This window comes from Papaver somniferum, chromosome 7 (assembly GCF_003573695.1).
Source record: "Papaver somniferum cultivar HN1 chromosome 7, ASM357369v1, whole genome shotgun sequence".
NCBI classification, from domain to species: Eukaryota; Viridiplantae; Streptophyta; class Magnoliopsida; order Ranunculales; family Papaveraceae; genus Papaver; species Papaver somniferum.
In genome coordinates, this window is record NC_039364.1 from 33,646,018 (window position 1) to 33,672,441 (window position 26,424).

General features: G+C 38.2%; 1 protein-coding gene across 1 annotated transcript; it reads right to left on the reverse strand.

Moving 5' to 3' along the window:
* Positions 1 to 21,479: 21,479 nt before the first annotated feature.
* On the reverse strand, positions 21,480 to 22,892 carry LOC113296930 (probable carboxylesterase 15). Its single transcript, XM_026545299.1, has one exon. It carries the CDS (start codon positions 22,807 to 22,809, stop codon positions 21,790 to 21,792), a length of 1,020 nt encoding a protein of 339 aa, XP_026401084.1. The 5' UTR covers positions 22,810 to 22,892; the 3' UTR covers positions 21,480 to 21,789.
* Between the last annotated feature and the right edge of the window lie 3,532 nt (positions 22,893 to 26,424).

Genomic DNA, 26,424 nt, shown 5'->3' on the forward strand with positions numbered 1-26,424 from the left:
AAATTCGTATGCTATATATATAGACTAGATCATACACATTTGGTATTTTGAGCCGAGTATACCTCGCCTATCTATATCTCGAAATATGTGTTGGTAAGCTTTTCGCTTCGACCAAGTTTATCTTTACCTAGTGACGAAAGTCATGAATGTTTCAATTACTGTGAAAATTGCTTTGACGAGAAATAGTGTAACAACTATATAACATCCTCTAAGAATGTTTCAATGATTGGAATGAGAGTTTAGATTACATAACCAATAGATTCCTTGAACCGAAGTTTTCGAACTTTGTTGATCAAGAGAACCGGAAGTATGGAAAGTGCCAAGTCCGCGAACTCAGTCCGTGAACTGCCGAAGTTCTCAAACCCGAGAATATCTGCTGGAGTTGATAAACTACTTGCGTGAGCCAAGTACGCGAACCCAGTTCGCAAACCGGCGTAGTTCTCGAACCCGAGAATTTCTGGTGGAGTTTGTAAACTCTATCCGGTGTCTTAAGTCCGCGAACCTAGTCTGCGAACTTGAGAAGGTTATATATCTAAAGATGATTTCTGAACTTAATCTTAAAAGACTAAGGAATGCATTTGAAAACCGTGGATATTAAAGTTCATGAACCGATTCGAGTGAATCAAATCATATTTGCTTCAATTGTGTCTTGTGTAGTTACATAAGATTTCCTTGCAATTGAACAACTCTCTTAACTAGTTCGTTTGATTCAATTGAACTAGTTATGGTGAAGAAGAACATGGTTGGTATGAAACACTATATGGTTAACCTCTTTGGGTAGACTATTGTTGAACCAACAATGTACATGTTTGGGTGCGGTTAACAAACTTAGAAGCGTACAGTCATTTGTGTATGACACACTAAGTTTTCGATCTAACGATTGAGAAATATTAGCTTGAATCTAAATCAGGTTTTCATCTAACGGTGAATATTGATTGCTTTGTAACTAAGGCAAAACCCTGATTTGAAAGGCTATATAAAGGAGACATTTAACATTGAGAAAACTAATCCCCACACCTTATGTGTGATATTAGTTTGCGTGCTAGAGTCGTTTCTCCTTTAACCTTTGGTGTTCTTCTTCTAAAACCAGGTTAACGACTTATAGACTTCATTGGGATTGTGAAGCCAGACCGATACTACTTTTATCGTAGTTGTGTGATATGATCTTGCATCTTCTATTGTAACAGTACAATCATATTGATTGGCTTGAGATCGTGAGAGTTCTCTGATAGGCAAGATATAAAAAGTAATCACAAACACCTTCGTCTCATTTTTTGTGATTCCACGACATCTTGTTTCGCTACCATACGATTAAGATTGTCGTGAGGTGATTGATTAATCTAGGATGTTCTTCGGGAATATAAGACCGGATTATCAATTGGTTCTTTTTCACCTTGATTATTATCAAAAGACGGAACAAAAACTTTTAGGGTTTTCTGTGGGAGACAGATTGATCCTTTGATAGACTTGTCTGTGTGAGACAGATTTGTTTATTGTTAAAGCCTGCGATTTTGGGTCGTAGCAACTCTTAGTTGTGGGTGAGATCAGCTAAGGGAATCAAGTGCGCAGTATCCTGCTGGGATCAGAGGCGTAGGGAGTACAACTGTACCTTGGATCAGTGGGAGACTGATTGGGGTTCAACTATAGTCCAGTACGAAGTTAGCTTGGAGTAGGCTAGTGTCTGTAGCGGCTTAATACAGTGTGTATTCAATCTGGACTAGGTTCCGGGGTTTTTCTACATTTGCGGTTTCCTCGTTAACAAAATTCTGGTGTTTGTGTTATTTCTATTTCCGCATTATATTTGTTTATATAATTGAAATAATACAGGTTGTACATTTGAATCAATCAATTGGAAATACGACCTTTGGTTGTTGATTGATATTGATTGATCCTTGGACATTGGTCTTTGGTACCGTCCAAGTTATTCCTTGTGTTTGATTAAGACTCGCTGATTTCTATTAGCTTGAGTAAATCAAAACAAGAGAGAGATATTAACTCCTTGAGATACTTTTACCTAGATTGAGTCTGACTGTCTAGTTGATTCTCTAGAAAGTATTTCGGAGTTAGTCCATACAGATTGCTAAGCGAAATATCGGGTGGTGTTGTTAGACCCCCGCTTTTTCAGTATGGCCTGCTGGTATTTCGTGCATACCTCACTATTGACACTTGGAGATTCGTGTTACTCTGCTGAGAGTAAACACTCAGTCGTCATGCCGCACCAATAATGAGAGTCCTGCTGAGAACAACACAGGATATACAAAGCAACTCATGCATTAATTAATAATGTTATAAATACACAGAATATTTGGTATTGTTGCTACATGCACTATTCTGAGTGAATTTTGTATATCTATTGAATTGTTTCAAATAAATAAAATGAGAGGATTTCTGCGCTCATAGTTTGTCAAATGGCTTTATCCTTTCCAGGATGTCAGCACATAAAATATTGGTTTTACAACTTTAGCCCTGAACTAAAATCCACCATCAACAACAAGACACAATTGAAGCAAAATCGGTTTGATTCACTCGAACCAATTCATGAACATTATAGCCACGGTTTGCAAAAGATTGCATTCCTTATTATATAAATGTATTAGTTCATGGCACAACCGATACTAGAACTTAACCCACTCATGTATGCAAACCGGTATGCATACTTAAGTATTCGGACTTGGACTGTGTCCGACAGTATGCGAACGAGTACGCATACTATCACACGTCCAAAACATCAGTTGAGTTCAGTACCCGTATGGGTACGTATACAATAGTTCCCAGACTTCAACTGAGTTCTCCAGTACGCATACGGTTACGCATACCAAGGCTCCCGTACTTTACCCGACCTCGCCAGTACGCATACGGGTATGCATACTATACCTGTCTTGTATCAACATATATGCAAGTACGCATACTATGTCTATAATCCAATTATGGTTAAGTGTTCTAAACTATGTTTCAATCATTGAAACATCCTTAGAGGATGACAATAGTTGTTTTCACAAACTATTAGCATCAAAACTATTTTCAAGTGATTGACATATTCAATACTAAACATTCCGAGTATACATCAAATAAGATGTTACAAGGCGATTTTCATATGATCATCTTTTGACTTTCGTCAAGAACATAAGATGAACTTGGTTAAAGCGAAAGCTTACCAACACATATTTCGAGAAATATGTAAGTGAGTTAAGCTCAGCTCGAAATATCAAATGTGTATAATTGAAGTCTATATAGCTATTAAACTTTTGTCTCAAATATGAGATAGCGTAGATAGACTTTTGAGTGATAGATGAGTTCAAGTCTCCACATACCTTTTGTTGATGAAGTTCCACAAGATCCCCTTAGTAGTTCTTCGTCTTCAATCGATGAACGTCGTGAGGTATAATGCTCAACTACATTTTCTATCCTAATCCGAGACTCAGCTATAAGTAGACTAGAAATCAAGACTTATACTTTTGGCAACTAAACTTGACAATAAGCTTGAGATATCAACGCTTGCGAGTTCGACCGAGCAGTGCTCTAACAGGATCCCAAAGAAAATCTATCATTATTTTCTGTTTCCTTAACAATGGAGATAGGCATTTGAAACATGGAGAGATGATAAATTTCCAAACGAGAAAGGATAATTTTATTGTAATTATGTTGTCACCTTCGGACAAATAAACTCTTCTCCAAATTCACTATTTTTGTTAAAAATATTTAAGTGATGTATTTTTCCGTATTACACTTGCCTTAGATTTGCTACCTAAAGGGACTCTCAAATAGTTTATAGGAAAAGAAGTAGGAGCGCGTTAAAAAAACGTCAGCAAAAACTTCACCATTATACATACTATCTAAAGCCCACAATGGTGTTTTCCCCGAGATTTATCTTAAGACCAGATATAATTTCAAAATCAAAAAACACATTTTTTAACTTTAGTACCCGATCTTCTGCATCATACATGAAGACAACTAAGTCATCTGCAAAATAACAATGAGTGATCACATTCCCATCATGAGTCACTTTGAACCCAAAGTATTATTCACAGAAGTTTTGCAATGAGAATAGACAAAAATGATGATATAAGATCACCTTGCCTTATATCTTTTTGACTTTTGAAAAGACCACTAGCTCCACCTTTAAGAACCAGTACAAATTTGGGGTAAAAATACACCATTTTATCAAGCTTCTAAAAAAGTTATCAAAACAAAACTTTGCCAAAGCTCAATCAATGCAATTCCAATTAATAGTATCAAAAGCCTTTTAAAAATCTAATATGCAAATCATACATATTTTTTTCTTCTCTAAGTCTTGAATCTATTAATTTAGAGAAAATCAAAATCTTATCATTTATTTGTCTACCATGAATAAAAACCCATTGTAAATCAGATATAATGGAAGACAAAACTACTTTCAATCTATCTGCTAAATGTTTCGAAAGACATTATAAATACTACCAATTAGTTTTAGAGGTCCAACTTGGCCAAAGAGACAGCTCTGGTGCAGTTTGGGGTTAGAGTCAAATTGTTCTTCGGTAGGTTACCACTCTCAATTCCCAACCATACTTCAATCATATGTTGAGCGTCGATAGACTTGATACTTTGGAAAAGCAAATATATTTTAAGAGTAAGGGATATGGGGTGACAAATCTCACTCAAAATGAAAGAGTTTGATCAAATTAGGTGCTACTATAGGTAGTGGAGAGGTCCACTTTCACCCAAACTCATTCGTTACTCTTCCAAGTGAAGAAGTGTCCAACAATTGAGACTAAGAGGTTGATCTTCAGCCGCTTGGAAATAAAAGACAAGCATTTTTCCAATTTTTTTATTTATTAAAAATTCTTTAAGAGGGTTTCATACTAATTTTATTATTATTATAGGGGATGTAGTTGCAAGAAATCCTACAACACACCCCTTGTACTATCATGACTATAATTTCTAAATCTAAACTTATTTGATATGAAAATAAAGATAAAGATAATGAAAATAGAAAATAAGACACAAGATTTACGTGGTTCGATCAATTTGATCTACATCCACGGGGTTAGGTTTCACTATGATCATTTAATTACATATGAATTACATTGAGACTCCATTAATGAGTGTTTGGAGCTCTCTCTCTCTCTGGTTTTTGGGGAAGAATAAGAAGATAATAATAATACAAGTTACTTTTCTCTCTCCTACCTTTCTCTTTATATAGGATGCTACCTAGTGGATGACAACTCATATTTATTTCATATTTCCTTTTATTTCCTATTTCCTTTTATTTCCTATCCTCCGTGCGACATTATCGCACAACCTTTTATGAATATCGCACACTTACAAATACTTGTGCGATATTTGGATCCTACATCTTGCCTCTTTTTTCTTGAATATTGCTTGAAGAGCGATCTTCAGGAAAAAATCCGTTGTTGTAGTTGTTGGAGCGAGATACGTGTTGTTGGAGTAGTCTTTGATTTTTGTTGATGAAGGAACGAGCGAAAGAATACTGGACTTGAAAAGTACGTACTTGCCTCTATTCTTTTGTGAATTTCTGGAGCGTTGAGAAGTAAATAAGAAGTATCAATCCTTGAAGTATGCGAAGTATGAAGTATCCTTGAAGAAGTATAAGAAGTACTCAATCCTCGAAATATAAGAAGTATCTGTCCTTGAATGAGAATAATAAGTATTGCCTCTATTCGTGCGAAATTATTATTCCATTTTTGGTGAGGATTCTTGTTTTTCATTAGTGAACGTCCACTTTGGAAATGATTCTTTCCGAGGAGATAAAGAACATAAAATGTTTTCTTGGTAATCCATAGTTGCCTCTATTCTTTATCTATGAGGGTAGAATCTTTGAGAAAATGTTGAATGTGCGAATTGTTTTTTCATTCTCATCTTTCCTCTGTCTCATGTTTTGTGCTCATGCGATAGTATAATCTCTTCAAGTTGCTTATAATTGTGCGAAATAATTGAGCGAAATAATCATATCGTTCGGAATAATCACATTCTGCAAAATTCGGACACACTCTGCGAAATTCTGAATAATCCTTCGAAATTCTGAATAGTTCTGCGAAATTCTGAATAATTCTGTGATATTATTCCATAAAGTTTTGTAAAATACTTATGTGAATCTAATGCTTATGTAATGATTATATTATGAAATGTGTATGCGATGCTTATGCCATGAAATGCTTATGTGATGCTTTGATGATGCGAGTGTGATGCTTGTATGATGAGAATGCTTATCTATTGCAATGTATAGTCAATGTTTATGTTACTTAGCTCATTTTGTCGTCTAAAATTGATGTAGCTTGGCAGGCCTTGAAAGGGTATAAAATTATGCGCAGAAAAACGGGGGCCTACAGTAATACCGCAAGTGCACGGTCGTCAGTTGTAGCTCGTGCAAGTACGGATCGATCCACAGAGATCGGGTGTGTTTGGAGTTTTCTAGCTAATTGGGTTCCTAAATTTGCTATTGTTGGGCTTTGGGTACCAATGGGTTATGATTGTGCTTTGGGGCTTTGAATGATTTTGAATTGGATTGAACTGAGCTTGGGCTCAGAAATGTGGACTATGGGCTTTGGTTTCAGTGAACTGATTTGAGCTTTGGGCTCAACAGTTCAACTGTGAATTGGGCTTAACAGTTCACTTGTGACTTGGGTTTGGTAGTGAACTAGGCTTTGGCCTTAACTGGGCTTCAGAGGCTTTTGGAAGTGAACTGAGCTTTGGGCTCAGTTGGTTGGGCCTTTAGCCGTTGGTTTCACTGAATTGGACTTGGGCTCAGGAGTGAAGTGAGCTTTGGAGCAGCAGCAGCAGTGCTGGAGAAAGAGATGGCAGCAGCACAAGTGCTGCAGCAGTTTGGCAGCAGCAACAGCAGCTGAGGCAGGAGGCAGCAGCAGGGGGAAGCAAAGCAGCACAAGTGCTGCAGCAGCAATTGCAGCAGTAGAAGAAAAAGGCAGCAATGCAGCAAGGGTTACAGCAGCAGTACTGCAGCTGCTCAAGCAGTGAAGAAAATGCAAAACAGAAAAGCAACAGAGTTGCAGGGCAGGGAAGAAAACAACAAAGCAAAAGCAATACAAAACAAGAAAACAAAGCTAAACAGTTGAAGATGGAATTGTGGATGAGAATGAAGTAGATTATGGATGGGAACTAGGGTTTGAATTCACTCTAACTTCTACTATGTATTCTCCTATAGAAAGTTAAACACAACTATGGTATTATTTCCAAAGCACTAATTGTCTTTCTACAGCACAACTAGTCAAGGGATTATGAATTCAGCTTGAGTTGCAGCTTATCAGCAGCTCATGAACCTAACTACAAAGTATACTTGGCATACATTGTGAAAGTGAGGTGATGATGAGCTAAGTTCAAGTTTTTCCTAAACCTGCTTAGCCTTCTAAAGCAATGTGATCAATGTACTATACAATAAGACATTAGAGATTCATCAAGTCCCTAGCATGATAGTTTAGAACATGACAAACAGCATAACAGTGAGTAACAGTGAGTAACTAGGCAAACTAACATTGAGCATAACAGTGATTAACAGTGAGTAAACTAACATAACATTGCAAACTAACATAACAACAAATGCAATTAAGAGTGAAAATGCAACTAACAGGGGCAATGAAAGTTAACAGGAGCATCAAAAACTAACAGTGCAATTTAACATTGGAATTAACCTAACCCAAATTGGGTGGAAACTTGGCTAGTCCAAGTACAAGTTTTAACAGTGATACCCAACCCTTAATTTATACCCAAACAATAAAATTAGGGTTTCCCCCAAATCCCAAAAATTAGGGTTTTGTAAATTAATAAAAATTAACCTACACACTGACCAAAATAGCTTCAACCCATACTTGTACGATGCTTTCTCTGCTTTCCATGTCGCTCCAAGTGAAACCCTAGCTCGAGATTTCTTATCAACTCCATACCTAGGATGCAGAGATATGAGTTTGATAAGAACTCTAGGCTAGGGGGAAAGGACTGATGGGTATGGGTTTCTGTGGTGTTGGGAGGTGATGGGAAGGAGCTCGAGACGAACTGGGATGGTCGGGGAAGATGGTGGCAGGGTAGAGCAGGTGGTGGTGGTTCTGGAAATGGTCGGGTGGAGAAGATGAGATCGATGTTTTGGGAAGAAGGGAGTGTTTGGGTGGTAGTATAGGCTTCGGTGCTAGGGTGTGAAGCGGGATTATCTGAAGTTGATGAGCAGCGATCTGGTCCGTAGGATGTGACGATGGTAGGTGGATCCAACGATGAAATGGGAGGCTGTGGGTAGCGACCGTCGGATGGAGGAATGCAACGAAAAGGACGGCCCAAGATGGAGATGGGCGTTGCGATGAAAAGCGGGAGCTTCGGAGTTTGATGTGCGATGATGGAGCGACCGTAGGATGCTGAAATGCTTCGATCTGACGGCTGAAATCCGATACGGGCTTGGGTAGTGGAAATGGGTTTGAGAAAGGGTTTTGGGCCTTGGGTATGCCAGGCCCATAACTTCTTTAAGAACAATTCTTCCTTCTTGAGCCCACTTCTACCCTCTTGGTCTTGTGCACAACATTCTTCGCGGCTTCCTTGCGTAATTCCTCCCGGCTTTTCACTACTTTTCTGCTCTTTTTGCTCCGCACTTCATCCAGATTTTATTTGTTACCTAAAATGCAAAATTAAGTAAGAAAAATATTTATTCTTGAAAACAATGAAAATACAGAATATGGGATAAAATGTAGAATTAATGCGCAAAAGATGAGTTAAATGCCAACAAAAAGGGATAAATATATACAATATTTGGCACTCATCAAATACCCCCAAACCTGAATTTTACATGTCCTCAAGTAAAACAAAACTAAGGAAATCCTAACTATACCACTGTCGCTGGTCTCTCGAATGCATTTAGCGTATGCACTAAGCCTTTTAAACCACTAAGTGTCCCTAGTGGACGAGTTGAAGTCTCGTGAAGGTTTACCAGAGGTGTGCCTACAAAACCTAAGGACAAAATATAAGCTCATATTCCGTCAAATGTGACATGTGCAAAACAGTTTAAGCTCACAGCAAAATGGAGATGTCAATCTAGCTATCGAAGGCACAATCCTAGCACTGATAACAAATAAGGACATGTGATAAGAGTGTAAAGTGTATCTACACATGTGTAAAGAAAGATCTGAAGTCATGACTACTAATCACCAAGAGATAGTTTCTCGGGCTAAAAACTGAGGTCGAAATCTAGCTAGCTGTCCGGACTTTACGAGAATTGTGAATGAGTTGGAGGTATTTCACAATTACTCGCGTTGTACATCAATGGCATACACCCTCCTTGCTTATTACAACGAAACAACAAAAGATGACTATTTACATGACTCTTATTTACATTGACTATTCTCTTTTTATTTTTGGAACAAGAGATGATGGAATTGATAAATACTTGATTTTTTTGGTATTTTTCAGATATTTTTTTTTCTTTTTTTTTTTCTGAATATATACATCGATTTTTTTTTTTTTTTGAACTGGAAACACTTTTGATATAATTACAAAAGGAAACAAAAAATTACATGACACTTTGCAAGAGGTAGCCCTTTTTGATGCACCCAGTTAAATTCGATGGTTGTCTTTCTTAATGTAACCTCCATCTTCTATCCCAACCAACCAAAGAACAAGCTAGTCAAGTTTCGTTCAGTATTCTAAAGTGATTGACAATCGTAACTTCCTATCCAACACCTTGAAGATCGAGGCCATACATGTATTGGTAGATCGTGCGCGTGCAAATTTCTTATCACTATGTGAATTGTGCTAGAATCAGGGTGCCTAAATATCTAGACTAAGACTCCTAAAAATACATATTTGCACAAGAGTCAACATTTCAAGGTAAATGAGCTCCATTTTTATAATTTTTCATTTTTTAATTTTTTTGAATTTTGATTTTTTAAATTTTTTTTTGGAATTTTTCAATTTTTTCAAAAAGAAGAAGGAGTTTTGTTTTCAATTATAGCATATTATCGTGGTATCTACTCTATACCCCCAAACCTAAACTAAACATTGTCCTCAATGTTTCAAAATATGGAAAGAATTATAAAACAATATATGAAGAGGAACATGCTGAGTAGAGTAAAAGGAGAGAGAATACCCGATTTCGGCGAAAGCAGAATTAAAACTCCGTTATTCAAGGCAAAAATCCAACATATTTTAGCCGAGATCATATTGGATTAGCAAAATATATACAAAAGGAACAAAAGGTTTTTTTAAAATTTTATCTACTGGATTATATACAAAAATATTCACCATACACTAACAATCTAAAGAGTTGAGGATCAACCCAAAAGACAAAGTGTAGCGGTTTCAACAACTTCACACAATAATAATATGATAGAAACGCAAGTGAAACTGTGAAACAAAATGAGCTACCCCCAAACCTGGATTTTACAGAAGATATACTTTTGAAAACAAAATCGCGCAGTTTCGGGGGTTCATCATGCAAAAGGTCTAGCTCGAAATGAACTGTGCTAGGGACGGGCAAACATGCTATTTCCAACTGTGGTTCCTCAAATGTATTATATTTGGAAGCAAAATAGTCCAAAAGGACTTGGGAAGCACACAGTTCCAAACCTAGGTTGGGCATTCTCAGAAAAATTGGTTTTACAATATTGGTACAAACCAAATCTAGGTTGGGTGGAAGGCCAACAGATTGTGACTCATGTAGGAGAATAGGTGCGTCATTATTAATCAAATCAAAATCTCCTAAATCATCTACACATGTTACATCATGCTCACAATCATCAATCAATTTAGCAAGTTCACACTCAGAATCATCAACATCATCAACATATTTATTCTCATGCATCGGCAAATCAGGAGAAATATCACAATGTGACCTAGGTAGAGAATCAGACACATCAAATATATTTTCATGCATATTAGTGTCTACAGAAGATTCAACTATTCCTATGTCATGTTCATTTTCACAGAATAATTGTACGAATCCCATGTCAATATCAAAATCATATGAATTACAATGAGTATTAGAAAAAACAACATTCATGAAGGTCGAGGGCGAGAAGCCATATGTTATTGAACCAACAGGTTCCACAATATTTTCATGTTCTTCTAACATATCATCATAATCATCATAATCATCATCATGGTAGCATGCATATTGGTCCTCATTAAAAGTGGTGGTGTCATTAGTCGATTCATGTTCCTCTAAATTAGGTTCATATTCAACATCATTTACATGAATGGGACTAGACATTTCATTAGGGACAACATACATTTCCTCATGAATTTCCTCCTTTTGTAGGTGAAGCAAAATCTGATCTAAATATGCCTGAATTCGTGATGTAGATCTATCGAAGTTTTGCTCACTAAGTCTTAAAGCTTCTGTGGTGGAGTCTAAATTCATGGGAGTACAAAATTCTTCATGTTCAAATTGTGGTGAATGGTACATGTATGCATGGTCATTAGGGTCTACAAAATATTGATCGCAACCCTCAAAGGATTGATTATGGTCCCAATGACTACCATTCTCACAATTTATGGGCATTTCATACCTTGGATTTTCTCTAGATTGCCTAAAATTATGCAAAATATGACAATGCTCAACAGGGTGGTCTAAACTACCACATGCGGGACATGCATAGATTTCAGGTTGCCTAAGAAAATTAGATGTGAAAGATTCCTCATGTGATTGCATTTCTAAAGCTGTGATTCGAGCTTCTATTTGATCCATAAGTGATGATTGTGTGAGTGAGGCACTAGCAAAATGTTCATTTTCACGTTGCGATGAATGATGCATGTATGAATAGTCATTAGGGTTCATGTATTGCGGCTCGGGACTTTGAAAATGTCCATAATAATTCCTATGACTATTGACATCATGGTCCGTGGAAGGTTCATAACGTGGCACATGCCCATAAGCAAGTTCTCTAAGAGTTTTATTTCCATCCCCAGGAGCAGACCAAAATCCAGACATGATTGGCTCAAAAGCTAAGTAACTATGTTACAAAGCCCAAAATTTGGTTTTTAATGGGTTTGGATTTTTGGGAAAAATTTGGTTTTGGTGGGAGACATTTGAAAATTTGGTTTTTTTAAAATTTGGGAGCAAGTTTGGTTTTAATGGGATAAAGAAGAAAAAATTTGGTTGTTAAAATGGGAGCAAAGTAGAAAACTTTTGGTTTAAGATGGGAGAAAGAAAAAATTTGGTTTAAAATGGGAGAAAAGTATTTTTTTTTTTTTTTTTTTTTTTTTTAAGAAAATAAAATTTGGTTTTTGAATGGGAGCAAGCCCACTGTGCAAGCCTCTAATGAAATGGAAGGAAGGCTGCGGCCCACAATCGGTTATCTGCTGGGTTTAAACCCAGAGTCCAAAATACAAGTCCAATGGAAAAATTTAAACAAGCCCACACAAAATAAATACAAGCCCACAAATTAAACAACAAGCCCAAAAATAAATTATTACAAACCCAAAATAGAAAAATAAAAAGCCCAAAAAAATTGGGTTAATTATTACAAGCCCACAATTAAAGAAATTTGGAAGCCCACAGGTTGGGTTCTCTCAATGAATGGGTTTAGGCTTACCTTTTTAGCACAGCCCAGCTGCTCTGATATTGTTGCAAAAACCCAGTTGGGTTTTGGTTCTTTTCCTTAGTGGCGTCCCAGCAAAGGAAAAAAAACAGGTTCAGAACAGCAGGTCCGACAGCAAATGAAATGAAGCAGATGCAGATGCAAATGCTATGCAATGAAATACAAAATAGCTAAAAAACACAGATAAAACACAGCACCAATCCCCGGCAGCGGCGCCAAAAACTTGGCAGGCCTTGAAAGGGTATAAAATTATGCGCAGAAAAACGGGGGCCTACAGTAATACCGCAAGTGCACGGTCGTCAGTTGTAGCTCGTGCAAGTACGGGTCGATCCACAGAGATCGGGTGTGTTTGGAGTTTTCTAGCTAATTGGGTTCCTAAATTTGCTATTGTTGGGCTTTGGGTACCAATGGGTTATGATTGTGCTTTGGGCCTTTGAATGATTTTGAATTGGATTGAACTGAGCTTGGGCTCAGAAATGTGGACTATGGGCTTTGGTTTCAGTGAACTGATTTGAGCTTTGGGCTCAACAGTGCAACTGTGAATTGGGCTTAACAGTTCACTTGTGACTTGGGTTTGGTAGTGAACTAGGCTTTGGCCTTAACTGGGCTTCAGAGGCTTTTGGAAGTGAACTGAGCTTTGGGCTCAGTTGGTTGAGCCTTTAGCCTTTGGTTTCACTGAATTGGACTTGGGCTCAGGAGTGAAGTGAGCTTTGGAGCAGCAGCAGCAGTGCTGGAGAAAGAGATGGCAGCAGCACAAGTGCTGCAGCAGTTTGGCAGCAGCAACAGCAGCTGAGGCAGGAGGCAGCAGCAGGGGGAAGCAAAGCAGCACAAGGGTGCCCCTGCAGCAAGCAATTGCAGCAAGTAAAGTAGAAGAGAGTAGAAAAAAGGCAGCAATGCAGCACGGTTACAGCAGCAGTACTGCAGCTGCTCAAGCAGTGAAGAAAATGCAAAACAGAAAAAGCAACAGAGTGCAGGGCAGGGAAGAAAACAACAAAGCAAAGCAATACAAAACAAAGAAAACAAAGCTAAACAGTTGAAGATGGAATTGTGGATGAGAATGAAGTAGATTATGGATGGGAAACTAGGGTTTGAATTCACTCTAACTTCTACTATGTATTCTCCTATAGAAGTTAAACACAACTATGGTATTATTTCCAAAGCACTAATTGTCTTTCTACAGCCAAAAACTAGTCAAGGGATTATGAATTCAGCTTGAGTTGCAGCTTATCAGCAGCTCATGAAACCTAATACAAATATACTTGGCATACATTGTGAAGTGAGTGTTTGTGATGATGAGCTAAGTTCAAGTTTTCCTAAACCTGCTTAGCCTTCTAAAGCAATGTGATCAATGTACTATACAATAAGACATTAGAGATTCATCAAGTCCCTAGCATGATAGTTTAGAACATGACAAACAGCATAACAGTGAGTAACAGTGAGTAACTAGGCAAACTAACATTGAGCATAACAGTGATTAACAGTGAGTAAACTAACATAACATTGCAAACTAACATAACAACAAATGCAATTAAGAGTGAAAATGCAACTAACAGGGGCAATGAAAGTTAACAGGAGCATCAAAAACTAACAGTGCAATTTAACATTGGAATTAACCTAACCCAAATTGGGTGGAAACTTGGCTAGTCCAAGAACGAGTTTTAACAGTGATACCCAACCCTTAATTTATACCCAAACAATAAAATTAGGGTTTCCCCCAAATCCCAAAATTAGGGTTTTGTAAATTAATAAAAATTAACCTACACACTGACCAAAATAGCTTCAACCCATACTTGTACGATGCTTTCTCTGCTTTCCATGTCGCTCCAAGTGAAACCCTAGCTCGAGATTTCTTATCAACTCCATACCTAGGATGCAGAGATATGAGTTTGATAAGAACTCTAGGCTAGGGGGAAAGGACTGATGGGTATGGGTTTCTGTGGTGTTGGGAGGTGATGGGAAGGAGCTCGAGACGAACTGGGATGGTCGGGGAAGATGGTGGCAGGGTAGAGCAGGTGGTGGTGGTTCTGGAAATGGTCGGGTGGAGAAGATGAGATCGATGTTTTGGGAAGAAGGGAGTGTTTGGGTGGTAGTATAGGCTTCGGTGCTAGGGTGTGAAGCGGGATTATCTGAAGTTGATGAGCAGCGATCTGGTCCGTAGGATGTGACGATGGTAGGTGGATCCAACGATGAAATGGGAGGCTGTGGGTAGCGACCGTCGGATGGAGGAATGCAACGAAAATGACGGCCCAAGATGGAGATGGGCGTTGCGATGAAAAGCGGGAGCTTCGGAGTTTGATGTGCGATGATGGAGCGACCGTAGGATGCTGAAATGCTTCGATCTGACGGCTGAAATCCGATACGGGCTTGGGTAGTGGAAATGGGTTTGAGAAAGGGTTTTGGGCCTTGGGTATGCCAGGCCCATAACTTCTTTAAGAACAATTCTTCCTTCTTGAGCCCACTTCTACCCTCTTGGTCTTGTGCACAACATTCTTCGCGGCTTCCTTGCGTAATTCCTCCCGGCTTTTCACTACTTTTCTGCTCTTTTTGCTCCGCACTTCATCCAGATTTTATTTGTTACCTAAAAATGCAAAATTAAGTAAGAAAAATATTTATTCTTGAAAACAATGAAAATACAGAATATGGGATAAAATGTAGAATTAATGCGCAAAAGATGAGTTAAATGCCAACAAAAAGGGATAAATATATACAATATTTGGCACTCATCATAGCTTTAAATTGCTTCCATCTTTCATTTCTCTGGCTTTTTCTTTAGTGTATGCATTCATCTTCGTGTAGTTATTGTTCTTCACAAGTTCTTACTTGTGTTTCATCTTTCCTCTTTCCTGCACTATTAGTATCTCATAACAGTATGATCATAATATCAAGTTTGCGGCATTTTCACTGCCTCAGTTTCATTTCCAAGTACATATTCGCAAGCTTATTTGCTTACTCATTTTCTTATGTGGTCTTATTTTTCCTTCCTAGTTAAAGGTCTTATTTTGCCACCTCTTGTCATTGCGACAAAATCGCAGGACGTCTTTGCACTTTCATACAAAAACCCATTGATCTTGACTTAACTTTTTCTTTTGTATTATTTCCTCTTCAGGATTGTTGCGGCAATATGACAGGCCTAAATATTCTTGCAAAAATAAAGCCCCATGACATTGCCGTCTTGCGACGAAATCGCAGGACGTCTTTACACTTTCATGTAATGACCCATTGATCTCGTCTTATCTTTTTTTATAGTATTATTGCCTCTTCAGGATTGTTGCACAAGTATGACAAGCCTTAATACCCTTGCGAGTAAAAAGCCTCATGACATTTGCGTCTTAAGACACTTATCATCTCCCTAATAGAGGGTGCCGCCCTTATCTCCCCTCTGGTTGCCCCTTCAAGGAGGCGTACTTCTACCATACAAGGTTAGCTCCTCCCATCCAGTCTTAACAACAACTAGTTGTTTTCGCAGCCTCTTATCCCTTTTGCCTATAGGGCTTATGGTTACGAGACTACACCCTAACTGGGGTTTTCTTCGGGCCGAGTGCAGTATAAGCCAAGACTTGTCAAGAATGACAAGGTACGCTCCATACGCCCCTGGCACTCTTGACTCAACCGTGTACCTCGGCGCCTTGATCAGATTCTGCACTCCTTGGGAGAGTCCTTATTACCTTAGTCGCCCAACCTAAGTCATAAGCTTAAGCTGAGAATCCAAGGTGCCTCTCCCGGATGGGCTTTATTGACCCCAAATCTCCATGACTCAGGTTCCGGGGGCGGTGTAACCTTTCCCTGAGCCATGCAACAAGTACCCCCTTATATGACGTACTTTAGGTCTTACATTTGCCTCTTGCGAAATTGTATTCGAGAACTAGGATGTACGCCATAAAGGTTCGCCCCTTTCTCTTTTTGTTTCTTCGAAATTTTCGCGTCTCTATAACTCTTGCGAAATTATCGCATATTTTCATTCTATCTGGATATATATTATCTCTTGCGACATTATCGCATCGCTTGATTCTTTCATTTCTGTCATTGAGAAATTAATATTTGCGAAGCAAAAATTATTTGGTCGCAGGGAGAATCGAACCTATGTCCTCTAGTTTGCATACTCCTTCTATGACCATCTGCGCTACTTGTTGCTTGCGAAAGAAACACACAATGCTGTAGCTCTAATCCATTTCTTCGCCTTTAGGATTTTTAAAAATGTGCGAAAAACTAAGCTTGATAAGGGATTCGAACCCGTGGTACTGAACTCCTTCTCTTCGCTACTGACCATCTGTACTAGCTGCTGTTTGTGATTGAGAGGTATAACTCGCGCAGTTTATTTGTTCTCGCTTTTTGCATAATTTTTGTCTCCGTCCTTTCCTCTTCTTCTCCCGTTTCTTAGCATGTTTCCAAATTCACATAGGCTTTGAAAAGCTATTCTCTTTACTGAACTTCTCTTGATCTCTCTTCCTTTCCTTTGAGTCTCCGTACCTTACTTCGGAGATGATATGAAATAATATTCGCAGGACTTCTTCTTCCTTGAAATTGCACTTCGCAGAAGTAACTTTACCTCTGCTATTTTATCTTCATCCTCATGTCGGTGGATTGGCGTGTTTTTAGTCTCGGTTCTCTGTGTCTTATCCTTCCTTTGCCACTTTATTCCACGAAGGGATCATTTGGTTGTGGTTCGACCAGCAGTTCCAGTACCAATCGATACTCGATGAAGTTTCTAAGTCAGGATGATATGCCTGTGTCAGACTGGATTGCAGTAAGTTATAGATAACAATAATTTTAGTAATATGCGAAGTGAGGGTGAGAAGACTTCCCTTTTGGTTTCTTTTTTCGTTGCTCTTGAAGTTAACTGAACTTCGTTTTATACTGGTTGTTCGCAGGAGGTGATACTTCGCGGAATTGGTAGTTGTTCCGAGTTGAATAAGTGACAAAGTAATACATTCTGGTTGGTTAGATGAAGTTTCCTGCTTAACTTCTTAGTCCAATTGGCGAGTTGAGAAGGATATGACACTGTCTTTGCGAGTTATTTGATGACGAAGTAACTTATGCCAAGTAATTCGTGGTATCTTCTTCTTCATTTCTCGTTCTTGGCGAAATGAGACGTTGACGAGATTCACCTGGTCACTGCATCTTTATCTCTGGTGAGAGTTACGAGTTGATCTGCTTCATTAATAGGTATTTCGTATGTTCTCATTCTTTCCTTCTTGTTGGTTTTCTTGAAAACTTAATCAGGTGGCATCGTTTATTATGAAAAATATTAAAATCATAAATTGATAGGGTAACGATACTCCCTTTTAGACATGTTTTACTCATTCATCCCATCCCGAGTTAGAGTGAGCTGTCTCATCGGTCTTAGCTTGTCAGCTCGCTGGATTTAAACTGGTTTAACATAATTGGAATGATTGTTGACGAAGTAAGTTTCACGGATTGATCTTTGCCTCTGTTGATGACAAAGTAAGCCCAAGTACTGTGTCTTTTCCTCTTCGTAAAGTTGATGATGAATTAAGTTTTGTTGATGAATATTTTTCCCTCATCTTCTGATGTCTTTGGGTATTACACATAATGGATTTCACCTTGTCTAGTCTGAACCGAAGTAGCTTTCATCTTCGCCCGTTGAGACGCAACCGAAGTAGATTCCATCTTCGTCAAACCTTCTCCTTGCTGTTCATCTAAGCTGGACTCAGAATGGATTCTCTTATCGTATTTGTTGCTTCCTCGTCTGTCTAATCTAGTATGCTTCGCTGAGTTTAACTGAGCTTCGCTTCTTAATAAATTTTGACGAAGTATGCTTCACAGAACTTCTTCTTCCTTTGCTTTGAGTCTTTCCTTTGTTCGTGGTTCTTCGCTGGTTTGTTTCTCTCCTTCCCTTGCCCTAACAACTCATACGATGAGAACCAAATTATCCCTCTTACTTTTTCGTAGAACTTCTCTATGGAATTTATTCTTCCTTTTCACGAGGTGCTCATGCTTGACGAAGTACTGCCCTTCTCTTCGCTCGTGGATAATCTTCGCTGGTAGTTGGCGAAGTATTCTAACTCCCCGTTTCTAGCGCCAAAATGTAGTTGCAGGAAATCCTACAACACACCCCTTGTACTATCATGACTATAATTTCTAGATCTAAACTTATTTGATATGAAAATAAATATAAAGATAATGAAAATAGAAAATAAGACACAAGATTTACGTGGTTAGGTTTCACTATGATCATTGAATTACATATGAATTACATTGAGACCCCATTAATGAGTATTTGGAGCTCTCTCTCTGGTTTTTGGGGAAGAATAAGAAGATAATAATAATACAAGTTACTTTTCTCTCTCATACCTTTCTCTTTATATAGGATGCTACCTAGTGGATGACAGCTCATATTTATTTCCTATTTCCTTTTATTTCCTATTTCCTTTTATTTCCTATCCTCCGTGCAACATTATGGCACAACCTTTTATGAATCTCGCACACTTACAAATACTTGTGCGATATTTGGATCCTACAGGGGCTTCACATGGATTCCTTGTGGCTAAAAAGTTGGTTATGTGGTGTCTTGATGTAATAGAAAATGTCTAAGTTACATTCCATCTAAAATCAAAACCTAATTCTTATTCAAAAATCAGCTCCTCTTCTTCTTATTCTAAACTTCCTCTTCTTCATCAACCGTAAATCCCTCCCTCTCTTTTTTCTCAATTGAGATCGTTTCATCGTCGGCGATCCGAAAAACTTATAATCGTCGATTAAAATCTCTTTTAAAGATGCGAAAGAAGTAATCAACAAACCAATTATGTTTGAATTGGCTAGATTGATTGAAATCAGTAGAAAAATTAGGTTTCAGAACCATTAACGGTTGGGTTTTCCCCAAAAAAAACAACAACAACAACCGTAACTGTTTTATAGTTGGGTTTTTCTAAAAGAACCCGTTTTCCAAAAAAAAAACGTAACTGATTTACAGTTGTTTTTACCCAGTTACAGTTGGGTTCGACCAAGACCAAACCTAACCGTAAACCAATTTTACCCAATTACGATTAGGAGTTCATCATTATCTAACTGTAAATTTGTCTTACGATTGGTTACGAAGGAAAAGCCCAACCATAAACTGCTCTGAAAAGCTAAAAAAATCAATCTGTTTACGTGTTTTCACCAATTTTAAGAAAGAAAAAGGACATTGATTGCGTGATTCGAAATATAAGGTTTTAGTTGGAAAAAATCTTCATTTTCTTTCCTCTATTTCTCTTCTCACCAAAATACTACACTTAATATGATTTTTTATCACTAACTATATAATTTTTTTTTTAATCTAATCGTTAGCTAATCAGATATATTAACACTAACTAAACGAGGATTGTTTAGCAATTATAAAAATATTTTAGATAAGGACTTCTGAAATTACTAACGGTAACCCGTTTTTTCCCTATTGGTGAGGTCCCTTCGTGGGAATGCAAAGCCCCTATACTAGGTTTCATTGTTAGACATGGCCTATGTACAACAATAAATTTGCAGTAGGCCAGGTTCGAACCCGCAACCTACCACGAACAAAATGCTGTTGGTCGGCCTTCCACTTGGCCCATTTTAATAAGCCACGAGAAATTAAATCCAAATTTGCCAAGGAGGGACCAGACAAAATTACATGAGCTTATCCCATCTGATCATAGTTTATACCGTCGAAGGACCTCATTGGGTTTTCACTTGAGGATTTGTTCAAGAAGACAATAGCCCGAAATTCCTCGTTATATGCTGCAACCAATGACGACTTTAGGTGAGAAGCTGATAGCATTTTCACGAAAACCTATTTTGAGGCATACTAGATTTTTTTTGAGGCATACTAAATAATGTTAAAATAGGCACTAAATAAAAAACAACATCACCCCTCGTCCACCATTTTTCATAATGACATAACTACCCTTATATAATTAGTGTAAATGATTATAGTTAGAATTGATTAATTATGAATTTTAAGGATTAATTAAACATTAAATTATTAGTGGTGAATTAGTAGAAAAATCAAATTTGTGTGAGAGAGTTGGGATTTTTGAGAGGAAAAAGAAGAAGTGAAGAAAAAAAGATTGGGTTTTGACTTTTGAGATTTTAGTGATTAGAAGTGACCAAAATGTGTGATTCAAATCAGAGGTAAACTTCTATCGAGGTTTAATTTCCTTTTATAAGTTGAATCTGCCAAAAAATTAAATTTTTAAAACCCAAATCTGCTGACCAGATGAACAGTTCGGCTGATAACATTTGAGCCGAACCTCTGCTTTTTTGAAATTATACCTAGGTTCGGCTGACAACTTGTCAGCCGAACCTAGGTATAATTTCAAAAAAACAGAGGTTCGACTCAAAAGTTATCAGCCGAACTTCACTGAATCATCCACTAGGATCGGCTTGAAAAATTGAGGTTCGGCTGGAAAATTGAGGTTCGGTTGAAAATATTGTAAAGTCGCATTAGCCGAACATAGTGTTTCTCTAAATCATACACTAAGTTCGGCTCAAAATTGATACTGCAAGATCAGCCGAACAGATCTTCTGAAAACCCTAATTTCATCTTTGAAATCATATTCTACCGATCAAACAAAATAAAATCAATCAAAAACAAGATGAGTTTGTTACACATACATTCTAAAATACATCTAAGAGCAATTGAGATTTGGATTTCGCATTCCAACATCGCTCACTTCGATTCGTGTTTCCTTTGTTTGATTAATTTTTTTATGACAAATTGAAATTATTTAGGGATATATAGGTAATTACACTACCTTTAGACACCCCTTATAAACCCATCCTAAATAATATAATGAATGAGTATGCCTCAAAAAAAAAATGAGTATGCCTCAAAATAGTTTTCTTTCCAAGAGCGTTTTCATGTGCTGCATCTATGTGCTTTAAAAAAATTAAATATCTTTGTTCGCATTTTTGTTTTTACACGTGACGGTCCTATTTGTATGCAACTATGCATACGGTATAGCAGAAAGGAAAAAAATAAGAAGAAATATGGTTCAACTACCACTAATGGTTTCTGGTACAATTGGTACATTATTGGTTGAATAATGTACTGTAAATTTGGAATGCTGGCCTACGCAACCTGACTATCCCTTTTTCTGCAATTGCAATTGATATTTCAACAAGTCCATATGGAGACTAATAACAAAGATCTGTCAACTTAGTACACAATCAATAGAGAGAAAATAAACTATATTCAACAGCAAAGCACAGTCAACACGCTTAAGGAGATGAAAACAAGTTATAAATGGTGGGGAAGCTGCAGGACAGTACAGACAGCGCACAACACTTCTTAATGTCGCTTGATAAAATCGGTAACTGCTGCAATCAACAGTTCTCTCTGCGCAACATTTTGTGGATCCATCTCCACAGGAACCTTGTTGAGGTGAAAGCAATGACCTACACCACAACTATTAAAAATTTCCACATCTTTACCTGCTTTCTTTAACGCCTCAATGTATTCTAACTCTGGATCTAGAATCAGGTCTAGTTCAGCTAAAGCAACAAGAAATGGAGGAAGCTTCAACTCATCCAATGGCGGAGCATTAGGTCCCATAGGATAAGTTATGGGATGGTCCTTAGTGCTACCGATTGGGAGTGCCAGAGCAAGGAACTTATCAACCATCTCCAGAGATAGAAATGGAGATTCGTTTTCTTTCTTCAATTCAGACTTGGTCCATTCAGCTTTGGCAAACCCCGGGTGCAGAAGCACACCACCAGCTAATCTTACCGGGTCCAACTTTTCAGAACCCGCCCTTGCAGCTACCTCGTGCACTAGATTTCCACCAGAACTATCTCCAATGAGAAAGACTCGGTTAAAATCCGCATGAGCGTCAAGCCATGGCTCAGAAAACTTGGCTTGAGCTACAGACCGAAGCCAGCAAAGCGCAGAGTACCCATCGTCACATGCAGCAGGAAGCCGATGTTCGGGTGCTAATCTCAACCTTACTGATACACATATGGCTTGAGCCGATCTGACAAGTTGTGTGTATACCTGGTAGTACATGTACCAATCAGCCTGGCTTATACAAAAGCCACCACCGTGAAAGTGAAGTAAAACAGGTAGTTTTGGCCCGTCCATGGATATGCCCTCCGGGATGTAGATTCTAACAGACAGACCAGAAACTTCGTCTACGGCCACATCGCGGGTAGCAACACCGTCAATGAATTCTTCATGAGCAGGAACAGGCTTTGCGACGAATTCAAACTCGGGAGGCCCCATCCAGGTACGATCTGTTGAGCCATCGTCGAAGATCTTGAGCCAACAAGATACTTGATCAACCAGATTCTTCTTCATCTCTTCATGAACCATGGTTGAAGATACAGAATTTAATATGAGAACTCAACTAGTTCAGAAACTGTAATGATAAGCTTAACAAGTATGTGTGTCAAACTAGGTGATATTGCACCCTTTATATAGTACAGAGAAGATGGGGTGTGATGCCATGATATGGGAGCATGGAGTTATGTTCGTAAACTACCAGATTGTCTTGAATAGTCTAACAAATGGAGACCATGGGGTCGCATGGACCATGGACTGAATTATTTTCTTGTTTATTGTACGTATGGAATGCATTATGCATGTTTAAGAAAATCCTTATAAAGGTAGACTCACTTTCTATAAGTCTATTTCAATACCTAACCAACTCGGATATCTATCCAAGGATGCAATGTCATTAAACAAGCTTATCTTAATAACATCACTGACGCGTTAAATATAACGTTGCATTCCTAATTTCTAACAGAGTCAGTAAAATTGCTGGGAAGGACTTTTCTGGAGAGGAATTTGCATATGGAAACTAAAGTGGTCATTTTCATCACGAGAGCAACTTGGAAACTTCTACAAACACATCACTTTCAAAGAGGGATAAATACACTCGACTTAAGAAGACCCAACAAACCATTCAAGTCGTCAGACTTGAGCGATTGAGGAATTTCCAAAAGATTTTGATGACCCAACACGGCACTGATGTACTAGTAAGACTGAAACATCCCTTTCCGATTGGAATACACACGGTGAAGAGAAATCACCATCAGAATCATTCTACGGAAGGCGTGTCCGCGGATTTGAAAACTTCGACCGGGAAATAAAACACGAGAAATATAGAGAAAAATGAAGAAGGTAGAATCTATGTATTTCTATGTTACTCGAAAATTACAAATGTATTTTAACTTTTATTTAGTTTACTATCCTCGCGTTTTTAGGGGCCACTCAAAAGGATTTAGGGGCCATCAATTTATACCCATCCAAAGACTCTAGTTAAGGGATACCCTATATGATATTGAAGTTACATAAATGCCCTTCTGGTAAAACCGTATAAAAACCAAATCAAAAAAAATTCTACTCATTTCAACTCTTCTTCTTCCAGTTTCATATCTTCCGATTGTGGAAGAAAAAAAACTTTCCTCGTTCAACCGAAACATCGCCGCGAATCGTAAAATCAAAACATCGTCGATTCGTTTATAAAACAATGGATAAGGGAAATGAAACCCACAGACCTAGAACCAAAAATGTTGCTCGGGGGTATCGATTCCAAAGATTGGGATTTTAGCAAGAATAAAGAATTCTGCTGCAAATGAAGAAGAACGCGAAGAACAAGTACCCGGCAATGTAGTCGGTGGTGGCGATTCCGATAGTCAAACACTTCGTCAACTTCAAATGGCCCCAATTAGGTAAGAATCTATCATTTTTGGTTTATTTCGCTTTAATTCGTCGAATCGAGAAAAAAATTTCTAGGGTTTTCGGTTATTTATCCAGATTCGGACGATATTCATGCTCATTTACTTCCGAATGTAGTCGTGTTCTTCATTTCTCAAGAACATCGACAGTATTCGGGAGAAAGATTTGATGATTATCTGCCGAATATTGGTGGCCATATCTTCCTGGATACAAACTGCTAATAATCGGTAGTTTAATGAATTTTTTGGCTACCGATATATTTAAGTAGACACAGTATTCGGAAGAACACACTCACTACCGAATGTATATATTGAAAAAATCTCAAAATTTCTGATATAGGAAAAATCCCATTTTGGGGCCAGTATTTATTCGGAAGACAATATAATGTTTTATACCTCCGATTGTGTAGGATAAAATTTTAGAGTTTCTGAACTCCAGTTGATGAATATTCGGTTGTAAACATGTTTAGTTATATTCCGATTGTTTTTCATTCGGAAAAATATGTGTCTTCTTACTTCCGAATTTGTACATTCGGGTTATAGATGTGCACTTTGTCTTCCGATTGTGTAGGATGAAAAATTTACAGCTTCTGAACTCCAATTGATGCATATTCGGTTGTAAATATGTTTAGTTATTTCGATTGTTTTGTATTCGGGAACAATATGTGTCTTTTACGTCCGAATGTGTACATTCGGGTTATATTTCCATACTTTGTCTTCCGATTGTATAGTTTGTAAATATTGTTCCTTTCTTTGTTGTTTAGACAAAGTCGAGAAAGGAGGAAGAAAGTGACAGCTAGTGCTAGGAGGGAAAGGAGTGCCAAAGATAATTCAAGTGCTCAACAAAGCTTACAAGAACAAAGCAGTCAACAAGGAGTGCAACCAAGTGCTGAACAAAGTGTAGAACAACAAGGCAGTGAACAAGGGGTGCAACCAAGTGTTGAACAAGCCGCTCAACAAAGTGCAGAACCAACTGCTCCACAAGTTACACCCCACCATGAAATTGAACCAGTTGATCCAGTGCCAAGAGTAGAAGAAGAAGGACAACCAAGTGGTACCCAAAAAGCCAAAAAAGGAAAAGATGGTGTAAAGAAGGATATTGCTAAGAAAGCATCACATCTTGTCCCTCAGCACTTGAAGAAGAAGGGTATTCAGGCACAATCCTTGGGCTACCGGCGGATGGAGGAAAATTGCTATTTGGATACAAAGACTCATGGGCCAGAGAAATATACGAAACCGAGGTAATAAAATTACTATTTTTTATTAATGTATTGTCTATGTGTTATATCGTAATATTTGTATTAAGGATTTTTTTGTACTTTAATAGGATCATCAAGATGCGGTCCGTCTACTCAAACCTACCGCCGCACCAACAAAAATGCTTGCGTGGCCTTTATCCGGTGAATGTGAAAGGTTCAAGTCAATTGTTGCCAACTCGGGGTTAGCTAATGCCGCCGAGAATTCATTGTTGGAACATGATCGTGTGGCCATATCGGCGTTCGTGGAGAGAATGTATCCTGAGACCGATACTTTCCATATGCCGTTTGGGGAGATGACGATTACTCCGGATGATGTTGTGCAGATTCTTAACCTTCCCGACCAAGGCACAGCTGTGAAGTTTAACTACACAAAGCAGTTAAGTTGGGCACAACTTTATGCTCTAACTAAAAGTGCTTAGGTTGGGATGAAGAGACAACAACAGCAGAGTTTAGGAGGCATGCAAGTTACAGAACAAGACAGATCAACATTACAGCTTTGATGAATATGTTTCGAGGCACCTTGGAGAAGGAAAAGAATGGAACGTTAACTGATGAGCAAGTGAACCACGCTGCCACCATATCTCCTTTGTGTATTGGGATGTGTCATATTCCCCAATACTTCTGGCAACCGGATCGACGCCAACCTTATACAACTTTTGGATCCTCTCCATGAAGTCGGTGACTATTCTTGGGGCACGGCATGCCTAGCATTCTTGATGGAAGAGTTGAGAAAGGCTTCGAGGCTAGGAACCTGCCAAGTTGCCGGGAAGTGGCTCTATTGCAGGTTTTTTCTTTAACTCTATAACTCACTCTATAGTTATTCGTAGACAATACATATGATGCATATCCATAACTCCAAATGACGCATATTCGGTAGGAAATTATCCATCTCTTTTCCGAATGTTGGTTATTCGGTGGTTAGGTACTTATTTGTTTTCCGATTATATACAATCGGAAATATTCTTTTGATATTAGAACCGAATATACAG